The sequence below is a fragment of the Motacilla alba genome, chromosome 10, assembly GCF_015832195.1.
Source record: "Motacilla alba alba isolate MOTALB_02 chromosome 10, Motacilla_alba_V1.0_pri, whole genome shotgun sequence".
NCBI lineage: Eukaryota > Metazoa > Chordata > Aves > Passeriformes > Motacillidae > Motacilla > Motacilla alba.
The window spans coordinates 18,392,887-18,415,436 of NC_052025.1; the positions used below are offsets into that span (position 1 = coordinate 18,392,887).

General features: G+C 46.9%; 2 protein-coding genes across 3 annotated transcripts; one reads left to right on the forward strand and one right to left on the reverse strand.

Moving 5' to 3' along the window:
• Positions 1-1,065: 1,065 nt before the first annotated feature.
• Positions 1,066-12,586, forward strand: HACD3 (3-hydroxyacyl-CoA dehydratase 3). Its single transcript, XM_038147147.1, has 11 exons — positions 1,066-1,225; positions 1,610-1,652; positions 2,733-2,806; positions 4,707-4,871; positions 6,258-6,309; positions 6,678-6,788; positions 7,405-7,532; positions 8,042-8,154; positions 8,647-8,753; positions 9,524-9,655; positions 10,611-12,586. Exons 1-11 carry the CDS (start codon positions 1,139-1,141, stop codon positions 10,685-10,687), a joined length of 1,089 nt encoding a protein of 362 aa, XP_038003075.1. The 5' UTR covers positions 1,066-1,138; the 3' UTR covers positions 10,688-12,586.
• A 168-nt stretch (positions 12,587-12,754) lies between these two features.
• Positions 12,755-22,276, reverse strand: INTS14 (integrator complex subunit 14). Of its 2 annotated transcripts, XM_038147145.1 has the most exons (12): positions 22,147-22,276; positions 21,773-22,047; positions 20,502-20,609; positions 18,585-18,740; positions 17,470-17,588; positions 16,923-17,065; positions 16,093-16,185; positions 15,448-15,592; positions 15,062-15,195; positions 14,840-14,958; positions 14,399-14,464; positions 12,755-13,554 (listed from the first exon to the last, which is right to left on the reverse strand). In XM_038147145.1, exons 2-12 carry the CDS (start codon positions 21,992-21,994, stop codon positions 13,303-13,305), a joined length of 1,557 nt encoding a protein of 518 aa, XP_038003073.1. In that variant the 5' UTR covers positions 21,995-22,047; positions 22,147-22,276; the 3' UTR covers positions 12,755-13,302. The 2 variants fall into 2 exon arrangements, with proteins under 2 accessions (XP_038003073.1, XP_038003074.1); XM_038147146.1 differs by lacking the exon at positions 20,502-20,609.
• Positions 22,277-22,550: the final 274 nt, after the last annotated feature.

Here is a 22,550-nt window from a genome sequence, read left to right on the forward strand (position 1 = left end):
TTCTGCAGGTGCTCCCTCCAAAATGCATGTGCAGGTGGAAGCTCTGCGTCACACCAGGACCTGAGGGCTGGTTTTCCCCATACGCTGCCCCAAAGGGTCCGTGGGGTTTGTGTTCCCAAATAAAGCCTCCTGGGACCATTGCTACAGCTCACCCCATCTTCTGTGGCAGCTTCACAGCGCCAGGGGCTGGCAGAGGGTGGGAATCCTCCATGCAGGGACAGGGACCTGCTGTCTCCACACCACAGATTCGCATGGAAAACCCTGAGGCTGGGAGAGGCCATGAAGGGATGGGGCTGAAGGAGGATGGATTTGCTCTTGGAATGAGGATGGCTGTGGGCGAGGTACCCTTGTGTGAGCTGCTGAGGAGTGAGCGGTGGGCTTTTTGGAAAGAACGAATCAATGCTGTCCTTTTTTAGCCTTATTATGATAGAATCATGGAACAGTGTGGGTCAAAAGAGACCTTAAAGCTCAGCCAGCTCCAACCATAGGCAGCGCCACCAAAATCAGGTTGCTCCAAGCCCCATCCAGCCTGGCCTTTAACACTTCCAGGGATGAGGCAGCCACAGCTCCTCTGGACAGCCTGTGCCAGTGCTTGGCCAGCAGAAGGTCCTGGGGCACATAATAATGGCACTGTAAGAGTTGGAACAGGTTGCACTGCTGCAGGATTGCTATTTGCTAAATTCTTATCAGCCTCTCCTGTCATGGCTGAGATGGAGTCAGTCTCTTCTAGCAGGTAACACGCGACAGGACAAGGGAAATAGGCTTAAGTTGTGCCAGGAGAGGTTTAGTTTGGGTATCAGTGAAAATTTCTTCACAGAAAGGGTTGTTGAACATTGGCACAGGCTGCCCGGGACAGCGGTCGAGTCCTCACCCTGAAGGGATTTCGAAGCCGCGTGGATGTGAGGGCACGGCTCAGCGGTGGCCTCGGCAGTGGTGGGGAACGGTCAGAACGGATCCGGGAGGGCTTTCCCAGCCCGGAGAGCTCCGCAGCTCAGTGACACCTACCGCGGATCCCCTGAGGGCGCCCGGCCATGGCGGCCCCGCCCGCCCCCCGCGGCGCGCGCAGGCGCGGGGCCCGCCCGGCGGGGGTCGGAGCGCGCAGGCGCGGGGGCGCCGCGGGCCGGTGCGGGCCGGGACGATGGCGGGGCCCAGCCTGCGGCCGCACGTGCACTGGGCGCAGCGGCACCGCGAGCTCTTCCTGCGCGTGGACCTCAGCGACGTCCGGGTACGGCCGCGACACCCGCGGACACCCGGGGGACTCCCCTGGGGCGGGCGGGGGACGGACTGACCTGGGGACACCCGGGAGGGGACACCTGCGGGACGCCGGGCGGGGACACCTGTGGGGGAGTTGGGTGTGGGGGGAGACTCACCTGGGGGACCCCGGGGGGAAGTTACCTGCAGGACACCTGGAAGGACTCACCTGCGGGACACCCTCGGGGGAGGCTCACCTGCAGGCGGGGAACACCCCTGGGGTGGCTCACCTGCTGATCCCCGCGGGACAGCGGCTGCGGGGCTGTGCAGGCGTGGGGCCGGCGGGACCCCCCCGGCTGGGTGCGCTGACCCCCGCGGGTTCGTGAGCTGCCAGCTAATGCGTGTTCTCCCTCCGCAGAACCCGGACATCACCATCACCGATAATGTCCTGCACTTCAGAGGTAGGGGCTCCATCGGGGGGTCTCGGCCTGGCCCGCACCCCGGGGCTGCCGCTGTCCCGGTTGTCCCCATCGCGGGCTGTCCCGGTTGTCCCCATCGCGGGCTGTCCCGGTTCCCATCAGCGGCAGGAGCCGCTGTGCTGGGCATGTTCAGATCTGCCACATTCCCACCCACAGCCCTCCGTGTTCCAGCCCTGCTAACCACAACAGGCCCTATCTTATCTAACAAGAAAACCCCAACCTCCCCGTATTTAAATACCAGTGGAATTTCCATATATCCTTCCCATCCCGGGCCAGCCAAACCCTGGAGATAACTCACAGCAATTTTTTCTTTCACAAAGACCTTGTGTGCAATTCTTATCAAGCCTCCACATCAGGAACTAGTGCTCCATTTGGAAACTAAAGCAGATCTTGCCCTGAAAGATGGGTTTTTTGCAGCTGGACAGCTGCACATACCAGCACCATGGAATTTTTAAAGGTGTCTCATTAGGAGCTGCTGCCTCCTTGGTGAGCCGCAGCCAGGCCATTTGATAGGAGAGCGTTGCACATAGTGTTCTCTTTGGGATCAGTTTACAGCGTGGAAGGGTGGGAATTAAACACAGTGTGCAGTTTTGGAGCCCTTCCGGGGACAGGATCAATGTGGGAGATGACAAACCCTGATAAGTGCCCTTCTGCTGCTGGGAGGGACTCCCCACATCTCCCTCCTACGCAGCCAGCAGCACCCATCTCCCTGGGTGCTCCGTTCTGCAAAGGCTGCATCCTCCAGCAGAGATTTTCTGCTGGATTTGAGTTATCTGTGAGCAGCTTTTTGATCCCCTCTCTTGGGAGTTGGACACGCTGGCTTCCTGCAGCAGGGACCCTTTTCCAGCGTTGTGCAGACTTGGAGCACCTTTAGCTGCTGAGTTCTGCATCTGCCCCTTCAAGCAATGCTTTGGTGTCTTCTCTTTTATTGTGTGGTTTCCTCTTGCCTCTGAGGAAGGAAGGAAGAAAGTGCTGTGAATAAGTGCTGAATATTTCTGTGTACGAAGCATCCTTTGCAGGTGGAGAGTGTGGAACCTCATGCTGTCAATTCTTGTCTTTTAGCCCAGGGTCATGGTGCCAAAGGAGACAACATATATGAATTTGAGATTGAATTCCTTGAGCCAGTGGAACCTAAAGTAGGTATTTTTACTTCTCTAATTCTTGCAAAGAAAAAGTAAATTTTGAAGAACTTGAAAGGGAAATGGCTGTGCATAAAGTTCCCAATATACTGTTTAAATTTTTTTTGGTAGCTCTGTAACAGCCAGCTCTGTGGCAGTCCTGTGTGCCATTGTCTTGGTTTAATGCAAATCACCTCACTGGAGCTGGTGCTTGCATGGACCAGCTTGAGTAAGCACTTGCTTGTCACTTGTTACACAGCAGTTTTAAGTTTTTAAAGGATTTAAAGCAGCAAAATAACAGGGTAATCTGGCAATGTGTTGTCTGATGCAACCTTGACTGGAGGCCAGGGGAACATTGTGCAGTTAGTGTGATGTTTCATGGCTTCTTTTGTAGCTGGACAAAAGAAGGAAGTCAAAAAGAAGAGAGTCAGGAGAATTTGTGTTTCTGGCTGGAGCAGATTTCGTAGGCTGTGATATGTTGTAGCTCCCGTTGGAGAAGTCTTTCCTGAATTCCCGTTGCAGTCTGAGTGGGAAGAGCTTGGCTCAAAGAGCTGTCCCTCTGTGTTACTCACAGGTGGCTGTGAGGTGTGTCCCCACCTCTCAGAGCCTGGGGCACAGGAGAACTTGGGCTTTGCTCCTGGGCAGGATTTGTGCTGCTTATTCCTGGCTGAGTTTGGGATAGCTCCAGTCAGACCAGCAGCCACCGTTCCCCTCTGCTCTTCGGCAGGGAAGGAGGAGGGAAGGAGACCATCGGAGGGGGAATTTCTGGGCTCTGTCAGCAGACACGTTTCTGGTGTGGCTCCTGCCAGGTGTGGAGTGGCAGACAGTGAACAGCTCTTGGTTCCAGGGTCTGGTCACTGCCTTATCACCTGGCCCACAGTGTGGGAGAGGTGCCCGTCTCTGCCTGTGCCTGTCTCCTGTGCTGGCAGACACAGGCTCTGCTGTGAGCCAGGCCTGGAAGGCAAGTCCTTGCCTCTGCAGAGCAGCCTCCTTCCAAAAGTTGTCACTCTGAGTCAGTGTGGAGGGACTGGAGAACAGACTGAACTCTGTGTAACTACAGATGGTCAGGACCAGGCACTATCACAGTCCAGGTTTTTCTCCTTTAGTTTGGATGTGCAGCATGAGTTCCCCTTGCTGGTGCCAGCAGTGAGAAATGGAGCCTGTGGCAGGCAAGGATGAGGTGTAGCAGCTGTAAATTACAGCAGACGCCTTCAGATGCCTGAGGAGCATCCAGCCAGCCTTGACAGAGCAGAGCTGCTGTAACATGCTCAGTTAGGAGTGCAGCTTGTGCGGCAGTTTCAGGTGGTCTGACAGGCAGTGCCATGTGGAGCAGCCTCGGTGGTCAGAAGGGCTCCAAGGTGACAATGCCATGGACTGTAAGGATGGAGAGGTTCTGGGTTGCCACTGTGCAGGTGGAGAGGCCTTGTGGGGTGGCAGTGACCACACTGCTTGCTCTGTCAGCTCACCTTGTCTCCAGGCATTCCCTAAGGCTCTTAGCTCCTTCTCTCAGTGCAGCAGGTGTCACATGGGGTCCCCGGTTTAGACAAGTACCTGTGGCTGCTGGCAGTGTTATTTTTACTGCTGGCTAGAGGAGGTGGGTGGCTCACAGTACTAAGTGCAAGAAGGTGTAAAGCCAAGATCAGGGGTTCTGTCTAAGAAGGCTGGCACTGGGGTCTCTGCTAGCTCTCTGGTGGGATGCAGTGGTGCTGTGATATGGGGAGGCTGCTCATGAAGTCGTGCAACCATCACAGCTGCCATCTTCAACTGGACTGCCCTTTGCTTCCATGCCTTGGGTGGCAGAGAGACGTTTGTGCTGCAGCAGTTGTGTCATCCCTGCCTCCTTGATAAGGGGAGCTTGGCTGCAAACTCAGCCTCAGAGCTTGTTTCATCGGACTTTTGCTGGTGTGTCTGCCCCCAGCCTGTGTGCAGGATGACCCAAAGGCAGCTGAACATCACTGTGCAGAAGAAAGAGAGTAACTGGTGGGAGAGGCTGACCAAGCAAGAGAAGCGCCCGCTCTTCCTGGCGCCCGATTTCGACCGCTGGTTGGACGAGTCGGATGCTGAGATGGAGCTGAAGGAAAAGGTGAGTCCTGTGGGCACCTGGAGCTTGTGCTGCCACTTACAAAACAAGGACAGCTGTTCTCCTGTGCCTGAACCTGCATTCTTCATTTACCAGGAGTTGCTGGCATGCTGATTGTTATTGCTGTTCTGTATAGAGTTGGTTAAGTGTAGCGTCCGATGAAGTCTCTCCTCTTACCATAAAGTAGTCCTCCTTCTGGGGGGAAAAGACAGATTCCCACATGGACTTCCCCTGGTTTCCCCTTTCCCTGTCCCCTCACTAGCTTGGTACCACTGGTGGCTGCCATCCCCAGGAGACCAATCCCTTTTGCCCTGCCCTTATCTCTGCCCCCCACCCCTTCCCCTTCTTAAGCTGCCTGCACTCAGTGGCTGCTCTTTCTCGCCGGGTTCCCTTCAGCCACATGTGATATACTTTGCTGGAATAAAACCTTGCAAAAAGGAGCCTTTCTTGCCTCTCTTGCTGAGCCAGCTGTGGTGAGTGTTGTGTGGGGATCTGACTGCACTGCCTGAATGTTAACCCAACCCGCTTTTCTACAGGAGAGGTTTGTTGGGAACAGATGGTAGGCAGCAGCACCCACCGTTCAACACCCGCAGTTTTAGTTAAGTGGTTCAGATTGTAAGCGGGAATTTGGAAATAGGCACAATTCTGGTTAGAACTGGAACTGGAAGCTGTGTGCTGGCTCCTTGCATGTGCCACATGCCCAGTGTCTTGATCCACAGAGGATCATGTCACTCTGCCATGTGGAGCCCAAAGGAGTGAGTCCTGGACATTGTCTGTCTGGGAAGCAGGGATTGCTGAGGCTTTCCTGAGCCCCTGGCTGGGCCTCCTGGTGAATTCCCACCATCTGGTGAGCTTGAGCAGCTTACTGAGTGGGGAGGTGCAAGATGGACTTGGAAAAGGCTTGAACAGACCACATTCCTGCAAATCCCTTTTCCAACAAGCACTGCCCTGTTCCCCTCTGCAGCCATGAGCTTAGCAGGGAGCAGAGAGAGGGGCACTGCAGTGCCAAGGCCCAGGAGCATTGGGAAAGGCAGGCAGAGAACCTGGGCTGGATGTTCTCTGTTCTCTTCAGGTTGCTGGTGGGTCATGTAAGAAACAGCACAGTCATAACTGAGAAGTGACACAGAAAGCAGAGGCTTTTTCAGCTAAAGCATCTAATTACTAGAACCAACCACACGGTGAGGGCAGGATAACTGGTTAACACCCTCTGGCTTTTACTGTGCTATAATTTCTGGATGATGAATGTTCTGTTTTATGCTGGTGAAAATTTAAACCTTCTAGCTACTGGCTGCTTGGCTGAGTTTTAAACCCACCAGCTTTGCAGTAGTATAGTTAACAAATCACTTGCTAATTACAGTAAATCTTTAAAACCTTATCCTTCATCTTAAGGAAGAAGAAAAGATTAACAAAATGAAAATAGAATCCAGAGTCCCAAAAGACCGTAAGTAACTGCATCTTTTTAGTGGGTAACGTGGGATTTAGGAAGTTTGTTCACACTTTGTGAACCTTGACTCTTAAGGAGCAGTTTTGAGTGGCTTGGTGTGTCTTGGAGGGGGATCTTTGTTTTGTGAACTACTAGAAATTTAATAAAAATGGACTGAAGTTTCCAAGGAATGTCAAAAATCTGACTAGCAAGTATTGAGTTCTGGCAGATGATGGCAAAAGCAGAACCCCCAGTGCACCCAACAGTACTTTTATCACAATCAGTAACTTCCCTTTTCCTTATAAGCTTTATTCTCAGAAAGCCTGGTTTGCAGCTCTTATTACCATTGTACTCTTCTCACCTGATGTGTTTATTATTGATTTTAGCTTTCAAACACCTGAAGAAGGGATACCTAGTCATGTATAATCTTGTCCAGTTTTTGGGATTCTCTTGGATTTTTGTGAACATGACAGTACGACTATTCATCTTAGGAAAAGGCAAGTAATGAGCACTATTTTATTTATATTGGAGGCTTTGAGTTGATTTTCAGTGTTGTTTTTAGGACCTTTTAAATAGCAAAATCTAAAGGGAGATATATTTAGGAACTAAACCATGAGTGCAGTGCCAAAGAGCACAACCAAAGCCTTTCAAAGGTCATCAAAGTGTCAAGGGCAGGAAAATACTGTCCCCTTGTAAGTCACAGCTGTGTACTCTGTGAATGATACTTATGCTCTGCCAGGATCACTTCTAACAAAATCAGCTGAAGCAAAATGTCTTGCTGACTGCAATGTTAATGTTTTTGAAAATGATCTGGACAGAATATTTTGTTTTTGAAGCAAGAACAATCCATTCTGCTGAGGTACAGCACTATTGCCATTTTTGTAAAGCAATTACTGAAATAGCTCTTGGTCCTTCTGTGTGTGAAATGGAGCAGTGTTTCTGCCCCAGCTGCTGTGAGTTCAAGATAAGGCCTGTAAAGAACTTATGTAATTATGCATCATGTTTTTCTCAAATACAACTAGAATCCTGTTATCACAAGCTGTGCTGCTGCACCAGCCTCCTGACATGGAAATTCATTGGTTCTCTAAACTGGTTGGTTCCTGTGTCTTACAGATTCCTTCTATGACACATTTCACACTATTTCTGATATGATGTATTTCTGTCAGACCCTGGCAATAATGGAGATCATGAATTCACTAATAGGACTGGTCAGATCACCGCTGATACCTTCTGTAGTGCAGGTTGTATTTTTAAATTCTTCTCCTTGCTCTTATGTTTAAAGTAAATGTTTATTTTACACAAGTGTTGAGACTCTCTTAAAATAAGTGATGCAACCTCACTGGCACTGAACCTAGAGGATTTCTTATTCACAAGGCAGGAATCCATGCTTCCCAGTCTTGGCTGTGACAGGCTGTCTGTCTCCTTTCATCACCTGGGTAAGGCAGTGCAGGACAGCAAAAGCAAGAAGCTGATAAAAGTACATGATTTTGATTTGGTGCCAGTGCCCTTTTTATCCTGGTTGTGGTTGTTGTGCATAAAAATGAGGATGGCTGATTTGAGAGTGGATCCCTTGGATTGTACCTAAATACAGGGCAAGATGCCTGCTTGTAAGAAGCAGGTCACAGCTCAGCTGTGAGCTAGTTGTGTGCTCAGATGTGTGAGGAGTAGATATCTTGTGTTTCTGACAGCAAGGACTTGCCCTTCCTTTTGATGAAAAATGAATGTTCCTTAATATGTTTTTCTTTATTAGGTATTTGGAAGAAACTTTGTTTTGTTTGTTATCCTTGGAACCCTGGAGGAAATGCAGAGCAAACCTGTGGTGTTCTTCATATTTTATTTCTGGAGTATCATTGAGCTGTTCAGGTTGGTGGGATTTTCCTCCTACCAAGTGTGCACAGAACAAAGTGGTTGTTCCCGAGAAAGAAGATTTTGATCTTTGTATTTTTTGGAAGAGTTGGCCCCAGAGGGTAAAAGCTCCTTGAGTCGTGGACTGTTCACAGCCTTCCTTCATCTGCCAAAAACTAAGGCAGGGCTGGAGTCTGAAAGCGATACTGCCCTGTTGCTTTATTTCTTTGGTGCTTTGAATTTCCATTGTTAAATGAGGTCTTTATCTTTGAAAAGAAGTTATTTTGAAGGATTTATTAGGCAGCCAGGCAGCTGCCTTCATCCCTGTGTTTAGAATGGCCTGAGCTCTGTAAACTGCCCAATAACCGAGTGTCCATCATCACCCACAGGACAATGCCTCAAATATTCTTGTGTCATTTGGGAATTGTGTTGAGCACACAGTGTGTATACACAAGACTAATTCTAGTAGCAGTTTCCATTTTAAAGTGCTTGTTTCTCCTCACACTGTAGGTATCCCTATTACATGCTTTCCTGCATTGGAATTGAATGGAAACCACTCACCTGGCTCCGTTACACTGCCTGGATCCCTCTCTACCCCTTGGGGGGCTTGGCAGAAGGTATCTCCTTAAAACAGTGCACTAAATAATGAATTCAAGGCTGGGAAAATAACTTCTTTTTTCAGCAGCTGGACTTAAAATAGTAAAATAGAACAACAGATAAATAGATTTGCTGTGAGGTGAACCAAATATAAGTATTTTGTCTTCCAATTGAAAATATTATTTTCAATTTGATGTGAAGTCTTCCTTTTGGAGGAAAGATTCCCTTTCTGGAGGGAGAAGTAAAGGCAACGATGGGTTGTGTGAACAAATGGAACAAGAACAAGCTGCACAGGATGCCAGTGCTCACTTCCCTCTGCTGAACCAAAGCTTTGTCTGCTGGGCCTGACTTGCTCAGCCTGGCCTGGGTTCACACCAGCTCCCAGGTCTTGATAGTATCTTGTAAATGACTGCAGAGGACAGGCAGGGGCTTATTTCTGTGTTGCAACCCCGTGTCTGTGAGGCAGGAGGCGCTTTGGGCATTGCCCAACACCCAGCAGGGGGAGGAGTGTGCCCGCTTCATTGCTGGGGGTATTTCTGGATGGCAGATCCTGCTGGCACAGGCCCTGGGGCTGCAGCTGTGCGTGAGATCAGAGCCTCACCAGGAAGGTTCTCTGCTGCACCCCCTCAGCCAGGTGCTTCCCACCCTGCTGCACGTTCAACACCTTCAAAATTGCTGTCATTAACCAATGCTGGCAAATTAGAAGGGATTATGCTGAAATAGTTGGCGTGGGCAGGGTAATTATATATTTTATCTGTACTTGGTAATGACGGTGACCTTCTGCTTTCAGCTGTCTGTATCGTTCAATCCATTCCAATCTTCAGTGAAACAGGGAAATTTAGCCTGGGATTGCCAAACCCACTGAATGTCACAATCCAGTTTCCATTTGTGCTTCAACTATATCTTATAGCCTTGTTTTTAGGTAAGTATTTAATTCTATTTCTCAATATTGAAATAAAAAGGCCAGTTTCCTCTGACTAACTTGATTTTTCAAAGAAAATGAAATTCCTGTATCTTGGGGACCATGGCAACACAAAATTGCTTGAGGTTAAGCATTACCCTTGTGGATTGTTCATGTAAATTTGTCAGTGATGGAGGGGAACACACCTCCAATGAGGTCTGATTAGCCTCCAAAAAGGTGATCTTGGTAACAAATTAGCAGCATAAACTTGGGTTAAAGGAATAATTTTTACATGTATTTATAACCATAGTATACTTAGTTTCACCTTTAAGGGGGTATTTGAGCTTTAGAATGATGTAGTGGCAATCTAAACATAATTTCAAATTAAAGTAATTTAGTTAAATGTTGCAATATAATCACAAATGCAACATGAAATCATGTTTTTCCGGGAAACAATATAGAACTCTCTTTAAATAGTATATTTAAAGAAGAAAACCTGCTCGAGACATAGTTGGTTTCTGGTGTTACATTTGTAAACACAGTTTAAATTCCTTGTACCCACACCCACGCAGGTGTCCACAACTCACCACAACCTAACTGAGAATTTTAAACTGAACTTTCACTAGATTTCTCCTGCTCACAGACATTGCTTAAAGCCACCCTTCAGTTGAGTTTCACTCTGAAATATCTGGTTCGTCCTCCTTAGCTCTGCACAGCTGGTGTCACAACTTCTTAAAGGTGACAAACAAACCTTCTAAGCAGCTCTTTACCAAACAGCCTGTGCAGCAACTCCTGCCTCAGCCAGCAAGAAAACCCCTGCATTAGCTTTCACTGCTACACACACCCCTAAATAATTTATTGTGTTGTGTGGTGGTTGGGTTAGTTGGGTTCTGTTATTTTTCCTTTAGATTTGGTACAGCCATTTAGCATAAAAAGACGCAGTGATGTCCTACCTAAAGACTTCATTCTTTTCCAGGGGTATTTGTAAACTTCCGCCACCTCTACAAGCAAAGGAAACAGCACCTTGGACCAAAGAAGAGAAAGATGAAGTGAAGCGGGACTGCAATGCTTTCTTATCTCACTTGGGGACAAGATAAGCCTCTAATTCTTACGGTTTTACCCACTGTAATGCAAGAATTTTGTAAAATGAAATGACCATGCTAGATTTCATGATTTCATAGTGAATTCAGGTAACATTCCCTTATACTGGATTTTGTTCCCTTCCCATCATCTATGCATGGCATTTACCACTGAACATTTAAACTTGTATCCTGTCAACCAGCATATTAGAAAGAAATCCTGTTATCTGCATATGATATGCTTATAATCAGTGGAGCAGCACTAACTAGAAATAGTGTTTATCTTTTAATTGGAGATTTGCTCTTTCAATATTGCATGCAGATAGGGCTTCTGATGTGGGATATGCTCTTTGCTGGCCCATGCTGTTCCTGGGAGGCATCCTGATGGCAGGAGGAGGCACAGTCTGAGGCCACTGTGCAGTGTTTGGGTGTTTATCAACCACTGGGATAAACTTGCTCAGTATATACTCCCCCTTTTCTTCTGCAGCACTATTGATGGTGCAGAATTAAACCTGGAAGTAGCTAATGCTGATTTAAATGCTGCCAACTTAGTCTGTTTCTAGTTGAGCCTTAACAGAATAGGAGCTCTGTGTGGACCATAGCAATGTGTATTCCTGTAGCAACACATCCTGTCCAGTCATTAGGGAAAGGAAGCTGCCACTGAGGCAGAAACGCTTTCCTGGGTGGTAGAGCGAGCATTGAAATGTAACAAAACAAGGGAACATAGGTACCAGCCTTCCCCTGGCACGTGAACCCCAACAGAACTCCATCCAACCCATGCAAAGGGAGAATGTGGAATTCTCGTGGGAGATGGGGCCCCTCTGATCCATCCTGGCAGGGCTGTGGCTCATGTATTTACAGCCTTCAGCAAGGCAGCAAAGTCACTCTTCTACCTGCATTTAGGGGTGCGGCAGAGAAGCTGGCGTGTATGGTTGACTGGCTCCTGGGGATATGGAACAGAGGGGTCAAATAACTGTATTATTTAGATAGCACATATCAAGGGAGGTCCCACACAGGGTTTGAAGGACCCTTTTCTCTTTGCTTGCTTTAACCACCACCACCACCAAGGAGAAGCTCCCCCCACATTTCAGGTCATCTGCTATCTCACCTGGAAACCTCTGGCTCAGTTGACTTTATTTCAGCATGTCCTTCTTCACACTGAGCCTCCTGTAGCTGATCCCAGATTCCTCTGGCCTCCTTAAACCAGCTTAGAAATGTACAGCAAGTTTACTTTAAACTGCACTGGGGTTCTGAACAGGTTGTTTCCCAATTGCCACTGCCCCAGGGCACTGCAGAGCAAGGCCAGCAATCCAGAACAGACACAAGCTGAGATTAGCTTAGTGCCATGTTACTATTTATCTTTTTCTATTGTAAAACAATATGAACCCTCCAGAAAATTATTTTATATATATTAAAAGTAACAAACAGCAGAAGGTTTGTGATATGGACCCAGTGCTTGTTACTGTAAATGAAATAGTGTTATGAGGAGACTAACATAGAAGCAGTACAAGCTCCATGCTGCATTTCACAAATTGTGTTCTGTCAACAAGAGGCGTGATACAGCTTCTCTCTGGGAGAAGCACAGCCTTCTTTACTCAGGAGAGTTGAGCACTATTTACACAATATTTCACTTAGCACACACTGTACCTATGTTTGAAGTATGTGAAAGGGTTGAATTAGCTGAGTAACAGAACAGCAAGGATCACTTTCATACTCTGATTTCTTCTCTGGGCATTTAAATCTCTGTTATGAAATCCATATGTATTCATCAGTGAAATTGTGGTACCTAGTGCAAGCTGTCATGGATCTTACACTACTGAATTTTAGTCCTTCAGAAAGAATGTGTTTCTATTAATAAAGATTTACAACCAAATTTTGTTTTAGTTCAGTTGTTTGTTGTTTTGAATTATACAACTTCCCGAGAAGTTGTATAATTTGATATTGAACTTGAGATAAACAGCTGGGACCTGAGCCTTCACCGGGCCAGTGTTTTGGGCCACACAGCCTGGTTCCTATGAAAACGGAACAAATCCAACTTAAATTTTCATGAAGAATTACTCTTTATTTGTATTATGCAAATAAAAAAACATGTCCCAAGATGAAGTTACTTTCAGAAGCAAAAGCACTGCAATGCAAGTGATAATGCTTAGTACAAACAGTCTGTCAAGTTGGGCATAAAGTCGGGACCAACACCCCAGAATCAGTTTTGTATCTGATCTTGCAGGGTGCTTCTCACACCTTTCTTTGGACTAATCAAGTTGATGTTTAAAGTGTAGTAGCTGCCTTTTAGGATACTTTCACCAGCGAGTTCAGTTGTGTAGTTACTGCATTTTGGGGAGGCCAAAATCCAACAGCTGCCAATGGCTTTTTTTTCTCTCTTCACATGTACTAAATAACTTCCACCCATCATCCAACACTGGCTTTGGGACACTTTCCATAGTTTCCAGGTCTGACTAAAAGCCACCACAAACGAGCTACGTTTGTTTAGAGAGCACTGATGCAAAACTTCCCTGTTTGGATAGGAAGTTCTTCAAACAGTGACTGAACAGGCTTGAGCCTTAATCTGGAGAAGCTCCCAAAATGGAGACTTCACATTCTCTCAGTGCTGCTACTGGAAAAGTCTGTCTGCAGAGGAGCAATATTGTGATCATAGGCAGCGTATTCCGAGGCTCCAGTACTTGCCACTTTGAGCTGCTGGGCCGCGTGTGTGAGCTGGAAGGCGGCGTCGGGGTGGGCGGTGTCGGGGAGCAGCGTGCACTCCCGCTCCAGCATGTCTGCCACGCCCTTCAGCAGCTCCAGGAAGCCAAAGGCCAGAGCTGCCTTTCGCAAGCGGTTCAGCTCCTGCAAAGACACAAAACCCCTTTTAAAGCCACTCCAAGCCTCGACATCAAACGTGGGTTTCTTGTATCTGTTTTCAAAGGTGATGTTACTCACAGTGCAGCAGCTGGAAACTGTCCAGCTGCTCATGGATAGAAAGTCAGGGCTGAAGATGATAACAGTGGTCTTCCCTTGATCCTTTCCTATAAACCTCCACTTCTTCCTTTTGTGCGTTCAGCTACTGTACCTGCCTGCTTTGTCTGTGTCCCAGCAGGGCTCCAGCCTAGGCTTCACTGACTGACTGCTGCCTTTGACCACAGTGTCCAGTAAAATGTAGATACATTGATTTTTCCTCCCTATAAACTGAACAGTGCTTATGTGCACTAAGGCAGGGTATTCATTCTTCAGGTCTCTGGAGGCTGCAATACCAAACTGCTTCAGCACTAAGCTTGCAAGAGGAATAATTACCTCCAGCTACAGTCTGGTTATGGATCATTATGGTCTGGCCAAATGTGCCTGGAACTTTGTCTTTCTCTGCTTCAGTTGCAGATAAAATGGAGGAGACATTTTCAAGACTCAGAATGACATCTGTGTTCCTATTCCTCTCTGATCCCTGTTAATTGCTGCCTGGACAACAGCACAGAAGTTCACCATGGAAGTAGCAGAGGTCATGAGGGGCACTTGTAGACACATCTATGCCAGAAAATGTAGTGCCAGACCATTGAAATGAGACCCCCTTGTTTCACCTAGCCAGTCTGTAAGTTTTTGCAGAGCACTGCAAGCCTGGACAGAACACACTGTGGTTCCTCTTATCAAATGCACCACCATCACTGTGGATCAAACTTGGCCAGCCTGGTATGTTACTCACTTTATAGAAGGTTTGTGTTTTTTCAGGGAGTTTCCTTGCATTTCTCAAGATCTTCTGTACATCTGTCTGCAGAAAAGAGAAAAAAAAAATCCAAAAATCTTGGCAGCTTCTGGGGGAAGCTGCAGAACACCCCCAACTCTTTATGGATAAATTATCCTGACCATTGACAAAACTGCAGCTCACAAAGGCTGAAACATAACTGGTAATTATACTAAATCAAATAAACCAAGGCAGATGCTCCACTGGAGACACAGCTCTCATTAAACAAGCTATGCTTTCTGATTGCATTTTAATCATGACATTGTAAAGAGGCAGTGTTTATAAAAATGAAAGGAAAGCAATAAAGCAATTACACTAAATGGGCAAGACATGCACAGACTGCAGTTCCTGCTGAGATGGCTCCTGCTGCTCCAGGTAAAGCAGCACAACCTGGATCATTACCTGGAGGCCACTGGGTTTGATCCAGACAGTGACATTCTGGGCGTAGCTGCGCTTGTTTTTGGGCTGCAAAGGGAAAGGGCTCTTATTGTCATCTTCTCCATAAGGATTTTCTTTTGCATCTGGGAGAAAAAATAAAATTATAGACTTAGCAACTAAGAATTGTCAAGATCATTCACACAGCACTGAATGGTTAAGAGTTACTCAGAGGAGTGTGACCAGTACCTGAAATGGGGCCAAGCTGTGCCATCTTCCCCAGCCATGGGAGGGGCTCAGGACCAGGTTCAAAGAGTGACATCATGAGGTTTGATTTCTTCTTGCTATCAGCTTGTGAATATAGCATTCCATACCACTCTGGCCTGTGGAAAAGAGCAAACCCTCAAAGGCTGAAATCTTCCACCCCTCTGCATGGAATGTGCCTCCCTCTCACTGTGTGGAGGCTCAATGTTTGCAATTTGTACAGACAGAAACAAATCTGCAATTAAAAATCCACAGCTTAGTCTAGCAGTGCAGAGTTCTGCACAGAATACAGATATAAATAAGCATAATTTATAAATAAAGCCTAAATGAGCAAAGTAAGAGATTTTTCAGGCAGACATCCAGCTCCATACCCCAACTGGACGAGAGCCACCATGCCTTCCACTTTCAGGCTGCCATGTAATAAAACACAGAAGTTGGGGATTTTCCCAGCAATCTGATTAGCTGAATTCTCATCTTCAGTGTCATCTGTGATCCCAGGTCCCACCTCATCCCCCTCTGGGGAAGAATCAAAGCAAACAAAGAGAAAACATGAGAATAAATTCAAACACAAGAGATCTGTTTCCATGACACCACCCTTCACTGTCTGCCTGCAAGAGTTAATTAATACTTTGGTAGAACAAACAGCTGCAGAATGAGCTGCTTGGGCAAAGTGGCACAACAATGACACATAAATGTTCCACTGCATTGTACTCAAGGGTATTAAATATTCATCCTGCACCACATATTTCATGGCTCATTATTATTCTGAGCTGTACGTTTAGCATGTTCTGTTAATAATGATGTTGCAAGGACCCCGGTCCCTCTGTGAACTTCACAAAGAACACAGTTTGCAAAATAAGAGAGCTTGTGGTCAAGGTTTTAATTTTGATGCAATCACACAAATATGACATCTGGTATTTTGAAAAAGCAAAAAAAAACCCCTGTGCTTCCAGTCCAAATCTCATTACAAGGGAAGCTTAAAGCAGTTTTTGCTGAAATAAACCCAACTTGCTCACCTCTGTTAAGTGCAATGGGCAGTACCAAGTGTCTGGACAAGACAGGAGGGCTGGAAATGTCTGCAATATCTACAAACCCAACAATTTCTAGATCTGCAGGGAGACAACAAATTTAAATCAGATTTAAGCCAGTTTAAGTAATATTTGGAAATAACTGAAATGTATTCAGAGGCTATTTAACATCACCACCACCAGGTTTTCTGAAGCAATGACTAAAGGTAGTACAAGAGAACCCAAAGTGAAATGGAGTGCAAAGGTGTTAATAAGTTAGAAATACATAAAAACCACAACTTTTGAAGATGACTTTCAGCACACTCAGACTGCTGCCCACAAGCTGTGCTGCTGGAGAGTTACAGAACTGGGCACCTTGATGATTACACTGCACACAATCCATTGCTGTCTTATAAATTCCAAAAGAGAAAAAGCAAATACCTGCTGCTCGTGGGAGCTGTGTCCACTAACAAGAGGGCTGGGAAGGTTCTTCTTTGCACAGTTTTTTTAAAAAATAATTTCTCCTCCCTGAAGCTCATGAGGGTGTTCATGGAAAGTAGCCTGTGGCTGTCTCCCAGTCTCTACCCCTAGAAATTGTCACCCTGAGCTCTGAAAGTGCCTCTACCCTACTCCAGCCCTTTAGCCAGGTACACATGGATGAAGTAGGATGATATTTTTGTTCCCTGGTGTCACACATACACCACAAAAAATTACACAATCAGACACTGATCCTTGCAGAGGCAAAGTGGATGAAGCAATGACTCCACAGGATGAGAGGTGGTAGTGAAAGGGCAGAAATCAAATGGATTTTAGTAAAAAAGCAATCAAAGATTTGTTACCTGTATTAATTGCTTTAGGAATGGGGTCTATTTCCTCATCTATAATGAAAGGCTCTGGTCTGGGAAATACTTGCACGTCAGATGTTAAGTGGCCACACTTGAGGACAGCGTGGAATGGTGTATAGGCCAGGTCTATTAGCTTTCTAGAACACAGTTATTAAGGAAAACATAGTACATATTAAATGCTAATTTAGTTCCCAAACCTTTTTTAACTACAGTTAATTCAATAGTTCTAGTGTTGCTAGATTATGAAACAAAGCAGCATTATCCCACTCATGGAAAATGAACAATAATTATGGAAATTACTGTCCTCTATCTGCCAAGCAGAAACAGATGCTACAGTTTGGTTACAATGACTAAATAAATATTGACCACAACCAGTGAAGGCCAAGATGAAATTACAGTTAACTAGATCATAAAATAAAATTTTTAAAAAAAAGTTTAATTAGAACATCTCATATCACCAGATTTCTTATTGTTCTTGTTTTCCTTTTGAGATACCAACTGGAGACCTTCCCAAAGGTCTGTTATCTACAAGAGTGCTCACCCAAACATGGACTGCACATTCTTCAGGCACAGGGGGCCATCAATGGTGAAAATCTGCCCTTCCCCATTGTTTAAATCAATGAGTCGTTCCAGGCAGTCTAAGGAATCTGTGCTTTGAAGCTGCAGAAAAATAAAGGGAAATATTTTTGTTGAGTGTTCTTTTTATTCTCTTTCAAACTACCCAGTATTTTTAAAGAAAATATACACAACGCAGCAAAAAGCATCTGATTGGATGCTCCCATGATTTTTTGTTCTCTCTCTCCTTTCCAAAGAAACCAACATTCTTTGTCTCCCAGGAAATGTTCTCTTATTACTTATCAGAAATAGATGATTTATTTTAAATATTTATTTTAAATATTTTCCCAGTTATTTTGAGATGTTAACAGTGCTTCAATCCACCAGCTTAATGAAAAGGATCATCCTTGACAGAGACCATGAAGCTGAGATATCTAACTGATGCCTGAGCAGAAAACCCTTCTGTGAAGGACACAGGAATACAGGTGTCAAATCAAAAGCAATGCTATTAATAAAACTTAATCTAATGAATATTAGTCAAATAGGCTTCTTTTTAAACAAATGTTTATGCAGCAGAATTCTAACTCCTGTGAAGATTTTTAAAGCTGGGATTGAAATTTGCAAGAGAAGGAGAAAGGAGGAAGGAAACTGACTTCAAAACTAAGGGAAGGTGTTTTGAACACTGGCTTGGAGACTTCAGTTTTCCCCTCTCACATTTCTACATACAGCTACTGTGTCTTAAGTGTTCAGCATCTTTGCAACACAAGTCATTTATTCAAGAACTTAACTGTAGATAAAGAAGAGCCCCAAAAGCATTCAACGTAATTAATGCAGTAGTAATATAAACAGAGACATTAACGTTCCATAATATTCCCCAGGGACAAACTGACACGATTTATAAAGATTATGGTAATAATGCAGTAGCAGTAGATAATAATAGTGCAACAATAAACCTTAAATTCTCTTTCACCCACTAATGGAGCACCAGAATGTCAACTAAACCTTAAGCACAAGAACATCAACAGAATGTTTTGTGCTGACCTGGTCGTCAGTTCAGAGAAGACCAACAATTATCCAATGCAACAAAGAATAAGACATCACCTCTTCCAGGTTGGCCATGCACATGACATAGAGCTTGGACGGGAACGGGAAGGGCAGTGGGAACCTGTTGCTGTCGCTGCGCTGGCTGTGGGTGGCCAGGGAGTGGCGCAGGGAGCCCCTGCCGATGCCCAGGCAGCCGTCGGTGACCAGAACAACCTGCAGGGACCGGGGACACGTGAGACACTCCCAGCTGCACCGCGCACCCGGACACCCGCGCACTGCAGGAGCCTTCCTGCAGCACGTGCTCCCCCCAAAACTCCCTGCTCCCAGGGGCTCTCCTTCCCCGAGCGGGGCAAAGAACTGCCGGCAAAATTTCCAGAAGGAACCCCCGCATCGGGGAGAAACTGAAGACTGAAGCCGTGTGGTTTACACGGTGTGCATGGTAAATAAATGCTCTCTTGGCATTAGGTAATTGCACCACAATTTGAATCTCGTAAGTGCACACTAGAAGCACAGTGGCTACACAGCCAAAAACCAGCCTCTTGCTGTTGGACTCAAGGATTCCAGGTTTATGTTCAGATGGATGATAAAGCCCATTTTTTCTGCAGAATCTGGAGAGCAACTCAACTTCCCCTACAAGCCACAAAAACCTCAAAAAATGGTAATATTAGTGATCTTAATTCTTTGCAAATACAGCTGCATTATGCTCACATTTTGCAGCAGAACTGCTATATCAAAACCACACACTTTTCCATTCCAGAGCCAATCCCTGTGGAAACCTGCACTAATTACACTGAATAATGGGATTATTTACACTCAGCTGTGACCCAGCTTCCAGAGGAGTAAAGAGCTGCTCCTTCAATGCTGCATGGCAACAGCAGGCATGATTTCTGGCTGCTAGGTAAGGAAAACCAAATCCAGTTGAAACTCCATGTGTAATTGCTACATCCAGATTTGTACTCTCCCTTCATCCTCAGTCTCTCTCGCAGTCTCCTCAGAACTGCTGCTCACCAGTGATGTTTTCCACTCCTCCAAGGCTGCACAGTGCATTCCTCAGTGCCCTCCACCACCCCAGCACCTGAAGTGCCAGGAAAATGAGCTACGGCACAAATGAGAGACAAAATAGTTGAGGTCTAATCTCTGCTTGGTTTTAACAGCTTTCTTGTTGTTTGCTTTCTTGTTTTTTGCTGTCCCAAGGTGCCTTTTGTCCATGTCGGATGACGAAGCACTGCCTAACCAGGAAACCTCTATCCTTTTTCTCCTTAAGGAATATTGCTTCAGGCATCTTCCCAGCTCACTGAGCTGCAAAACTGCTGACACTTGAATCAAGTGTCTCAGAAAACCAAGGGTTAAAGCCAACTCTGCCACAAAAGGCAGCAGATTTGGAAGGCTGAGAGCTTGGAGAGCTGAATGTATGTGAGCAGCTGCATGGCAAATGACTCATTTGGGAGAGAAGTCAGATCAAAACACACTCAGCAGCAGCCCCACGCTGTCAGTTGAGAGCTGGGATTGTTACAAGCCCTGGAAACCATCAAGGACTGGAGGGGAGAGGCTCCTGATGAGGGACTACACCCTTTCCAAATGCACTGAGGCTCCTGGGACAGCAGACTGCATCCAGATCAAACAGCAGCCTGCACAACAGTGCTCCTGAGCCACATTTTACAATCCACTGCACTACAAGAACACATTGGGCAGGAAACAGTCTCTTTTTTTTTTTGTTGCTGAATATTTTTATAAAAATCACCTTCTGTTCATATTGCAGGTTTAGCCAAAACAATAATTCTTTGCGTTTTTGCACAAAGCAGGCCTGAGAGCATTCCAAACTTTCAAATTACATTTACATTTCTATGTGCAACTAACAGGAACACAATCAATCACAGGATGGTCTGGGTTGGAAGGGGTCTTAAACAAGTTCCAATCTCCCTGCCAGGGATAACTCAACATGCAGTGAACTTAAAGCAGTGCAATCAGCCATACCTGGCAAGGAATTGCTGCCCCCCATTCCTGCTGGACAATATTGCAAACCCCCAGCAGCGCCGACTCCAAACAGGTTTTGTCATAATCATCCATGTTGCTCAGGGCTTCCTGCAAAGACAAACACCACAGTCACTGCTGGGGGAGCATCCCTGCCAGGAGACACCAGCAGTCATTCCTGGCTTTGAAGGATCTGTAATATTATCAACACAGCTCTTTAAGAGTGAAAAAACACCTTTGTATGTCTTAAAAAAGTGAAAACCTGAGGCAACATCTAACGGGAAACATTTAGCTGAGAGAATCCTCACAGGTGTCAGAGCAGAGACCACGAGGAGTTTGTTTCACAAAAACCCTGGCAGAGAGACAGTAACAACCCCAAAACTCACATCTGCATCCATAAACCAGCTTTCCTCCTAGAAGTAAAAACCTCACACTTAACACAGCATCACCAGGGTGCAGCTGTGAGATGAACTTGCTAAAGGAGCCTGGTTGGGCTCCTAGCTTGCAAAATTCCTCAAATGAACTCTCAGGGAAGTGAAAATTAATCAGAGAGGATGCACTGGCACCCACCTGCTAAACTGCAAACATAACAGAGAACAGCTTTTCAAATCTCTGCCCAATGGACAAACTCCAATCACGGTGCCCTGTGACAGCAATGTGTCATTTCCCCCTGCATGTGAGGGTCAGATATAAATGTACAATTTTTACTGGATTCAGAGGCTCCAGTGCCTTACTGCGCTCATGTGAATCTTCCCTCTTGGACTCTCCTTTCTATTTCCACCTCACAACTTCCCACCACATCTGTGAGGCCTAAACCCACTTATTCTCACTCTTGCACTGTTTTGACCTCCACACACTCTCAAGAGCAGCTTCTCTCTACCAAATCACTTGACTCAAAGCCTTTCTAAATGGTCCTGTCAGCTGCATTGTTTATCAAGAGCAAACCAACAACTACACGTAAAAACAGGGACATCACAGACCCACTGGGAGAGCTTCATCAGGCAGCCCGTCCCTCCATCCCAATTTTAGCTCCATCCCATTTCAGAGTCAATCAGCCACGCCCCAGTGCTCACCTGCAAAGGTGCAACTGGCAAAGTTCAATGTTTCAAACACGCTGATTTCACCTGCCCTTAAAATGAGGACAAACTCACCCAATTCATGACGTTGTGCACAGGATGATACCAAATCACATAATTTCACCCTGCTTTGGTGGCACAATTGGCTGGTTTTTAAAAAATGTCGAGGGTTTACTGCTTTAGCGTTCAACCCCCTACCTGGAGCGTGTTGTAGTCTCTTGTGAAGGGCACCATGAGCTCCCAGAGGGAAGAAAACACCACCAAGGCCGTGAACTCCAGCTTGTAGTTGGTGGCCATGTGCTCGAAGAGCATGGTGAGCCCGTGGGCAGCCAGGTGCTTGCGCTGGTACTCCTCGGAGCCCTCCACCGACACGGGCCGCGTCATGGACAGCGACACGTCCATCACCACCACCGTGGGCATGGCGAGCTGCTCCTCCGCCGCCCTCAGGGACGGGCTCAGCCGGGATCACCTGCCTGCAGCGGGAGGGAAGGCACAAATCATTACCAAAGCCGCGCTTGGGGAGCCACGCGTCTGGCCCCCTCACGCTGACCGCGGGGAGAAGCCACAATTACCCTTTCCCCCTCAAAACGCGGGGCCGAGCGCAGATTAGGTGAATACGCGCTGAACCCCACACGGCATTTCCAGCCGGGCGCAGCGCAAGGCCTGGAGACGGCAGGAGCTGAGCCTCGCTGGGGAAAGGGCGCAGGCAGGGATCCAGCCCTCCCTACAAGCCTTCGCCCTCAGCGGAGCTGTCCCCGGAGCGCTCCCGGCACGGCCCGGGCCGAGCGGCGGCGGCGGGCACGGAGCGGCGGAAGGGAAAGGCTGCTGCACACCCCGGCCCGCCGCGCCGCCATGCGTCCGGCACGGAAAGCGTCCCCCCGGAATGCGCGGCCCGGGCGGGAAGGGCCGCGCCTCACGCAGCCCGTGAGGGCTGACCCCGCGCGGGAAGCGGGAATTTGGGATGGCCGTGCTGGGG

What these genes read in the sequence shown, in the direction of transcription:
- INTS14 (XM_038147145.1), bottom strand. Translation starts at nt 21,994, where the DNA reads ATGCCCACGGTGGTGGTGATGGACGTGTCGCTGTCCATGACGCGGCCC. An exon ending in AATGTGCAGTCCATGTTTGG is followed by an intron (nt 17,066 to 17,469) that starts GTGAGCACTCTT and finishes ACTGTGTTCTAG; the next exon opens with AAAGCTAATAGACCTGGCCT. An exon ending in TCAAACCCAGTGGCCTCCAG is followed by an intron (nt 14,465 to 14,839) that starts GTAATGATCCAG and finishes TCTTTTCTGCAG; the next exon opens with ACAGATGTACAGAAGATCTT.
- HACD3 (XM_038147147.1), top strand. Translation starts at nt 1,139, where the DNA reads ATGGCGGGGCCCAGCCTGCGGCCGCACGTGCACTGGGCGCAGCGGCAC. An exon ending in AGATGGAGCTGAAGGAAAAG is followed by an intron (nt 4,872 to 6,257) that starts GTGAGTCCTGTG and finishes CTTCATCTTAAG; the next exon opens with GAAGAAGAAAAGATTAACAA. An exon ending in ATCCAGAGTCCCAAAAGACC is followed by an intron (nt 6,310 to 6,677) that starts GTAAGTAACTGC and finishes TATTGATTTTAG; the next exon opens with CTTTCAAACACCTGAAGAAG.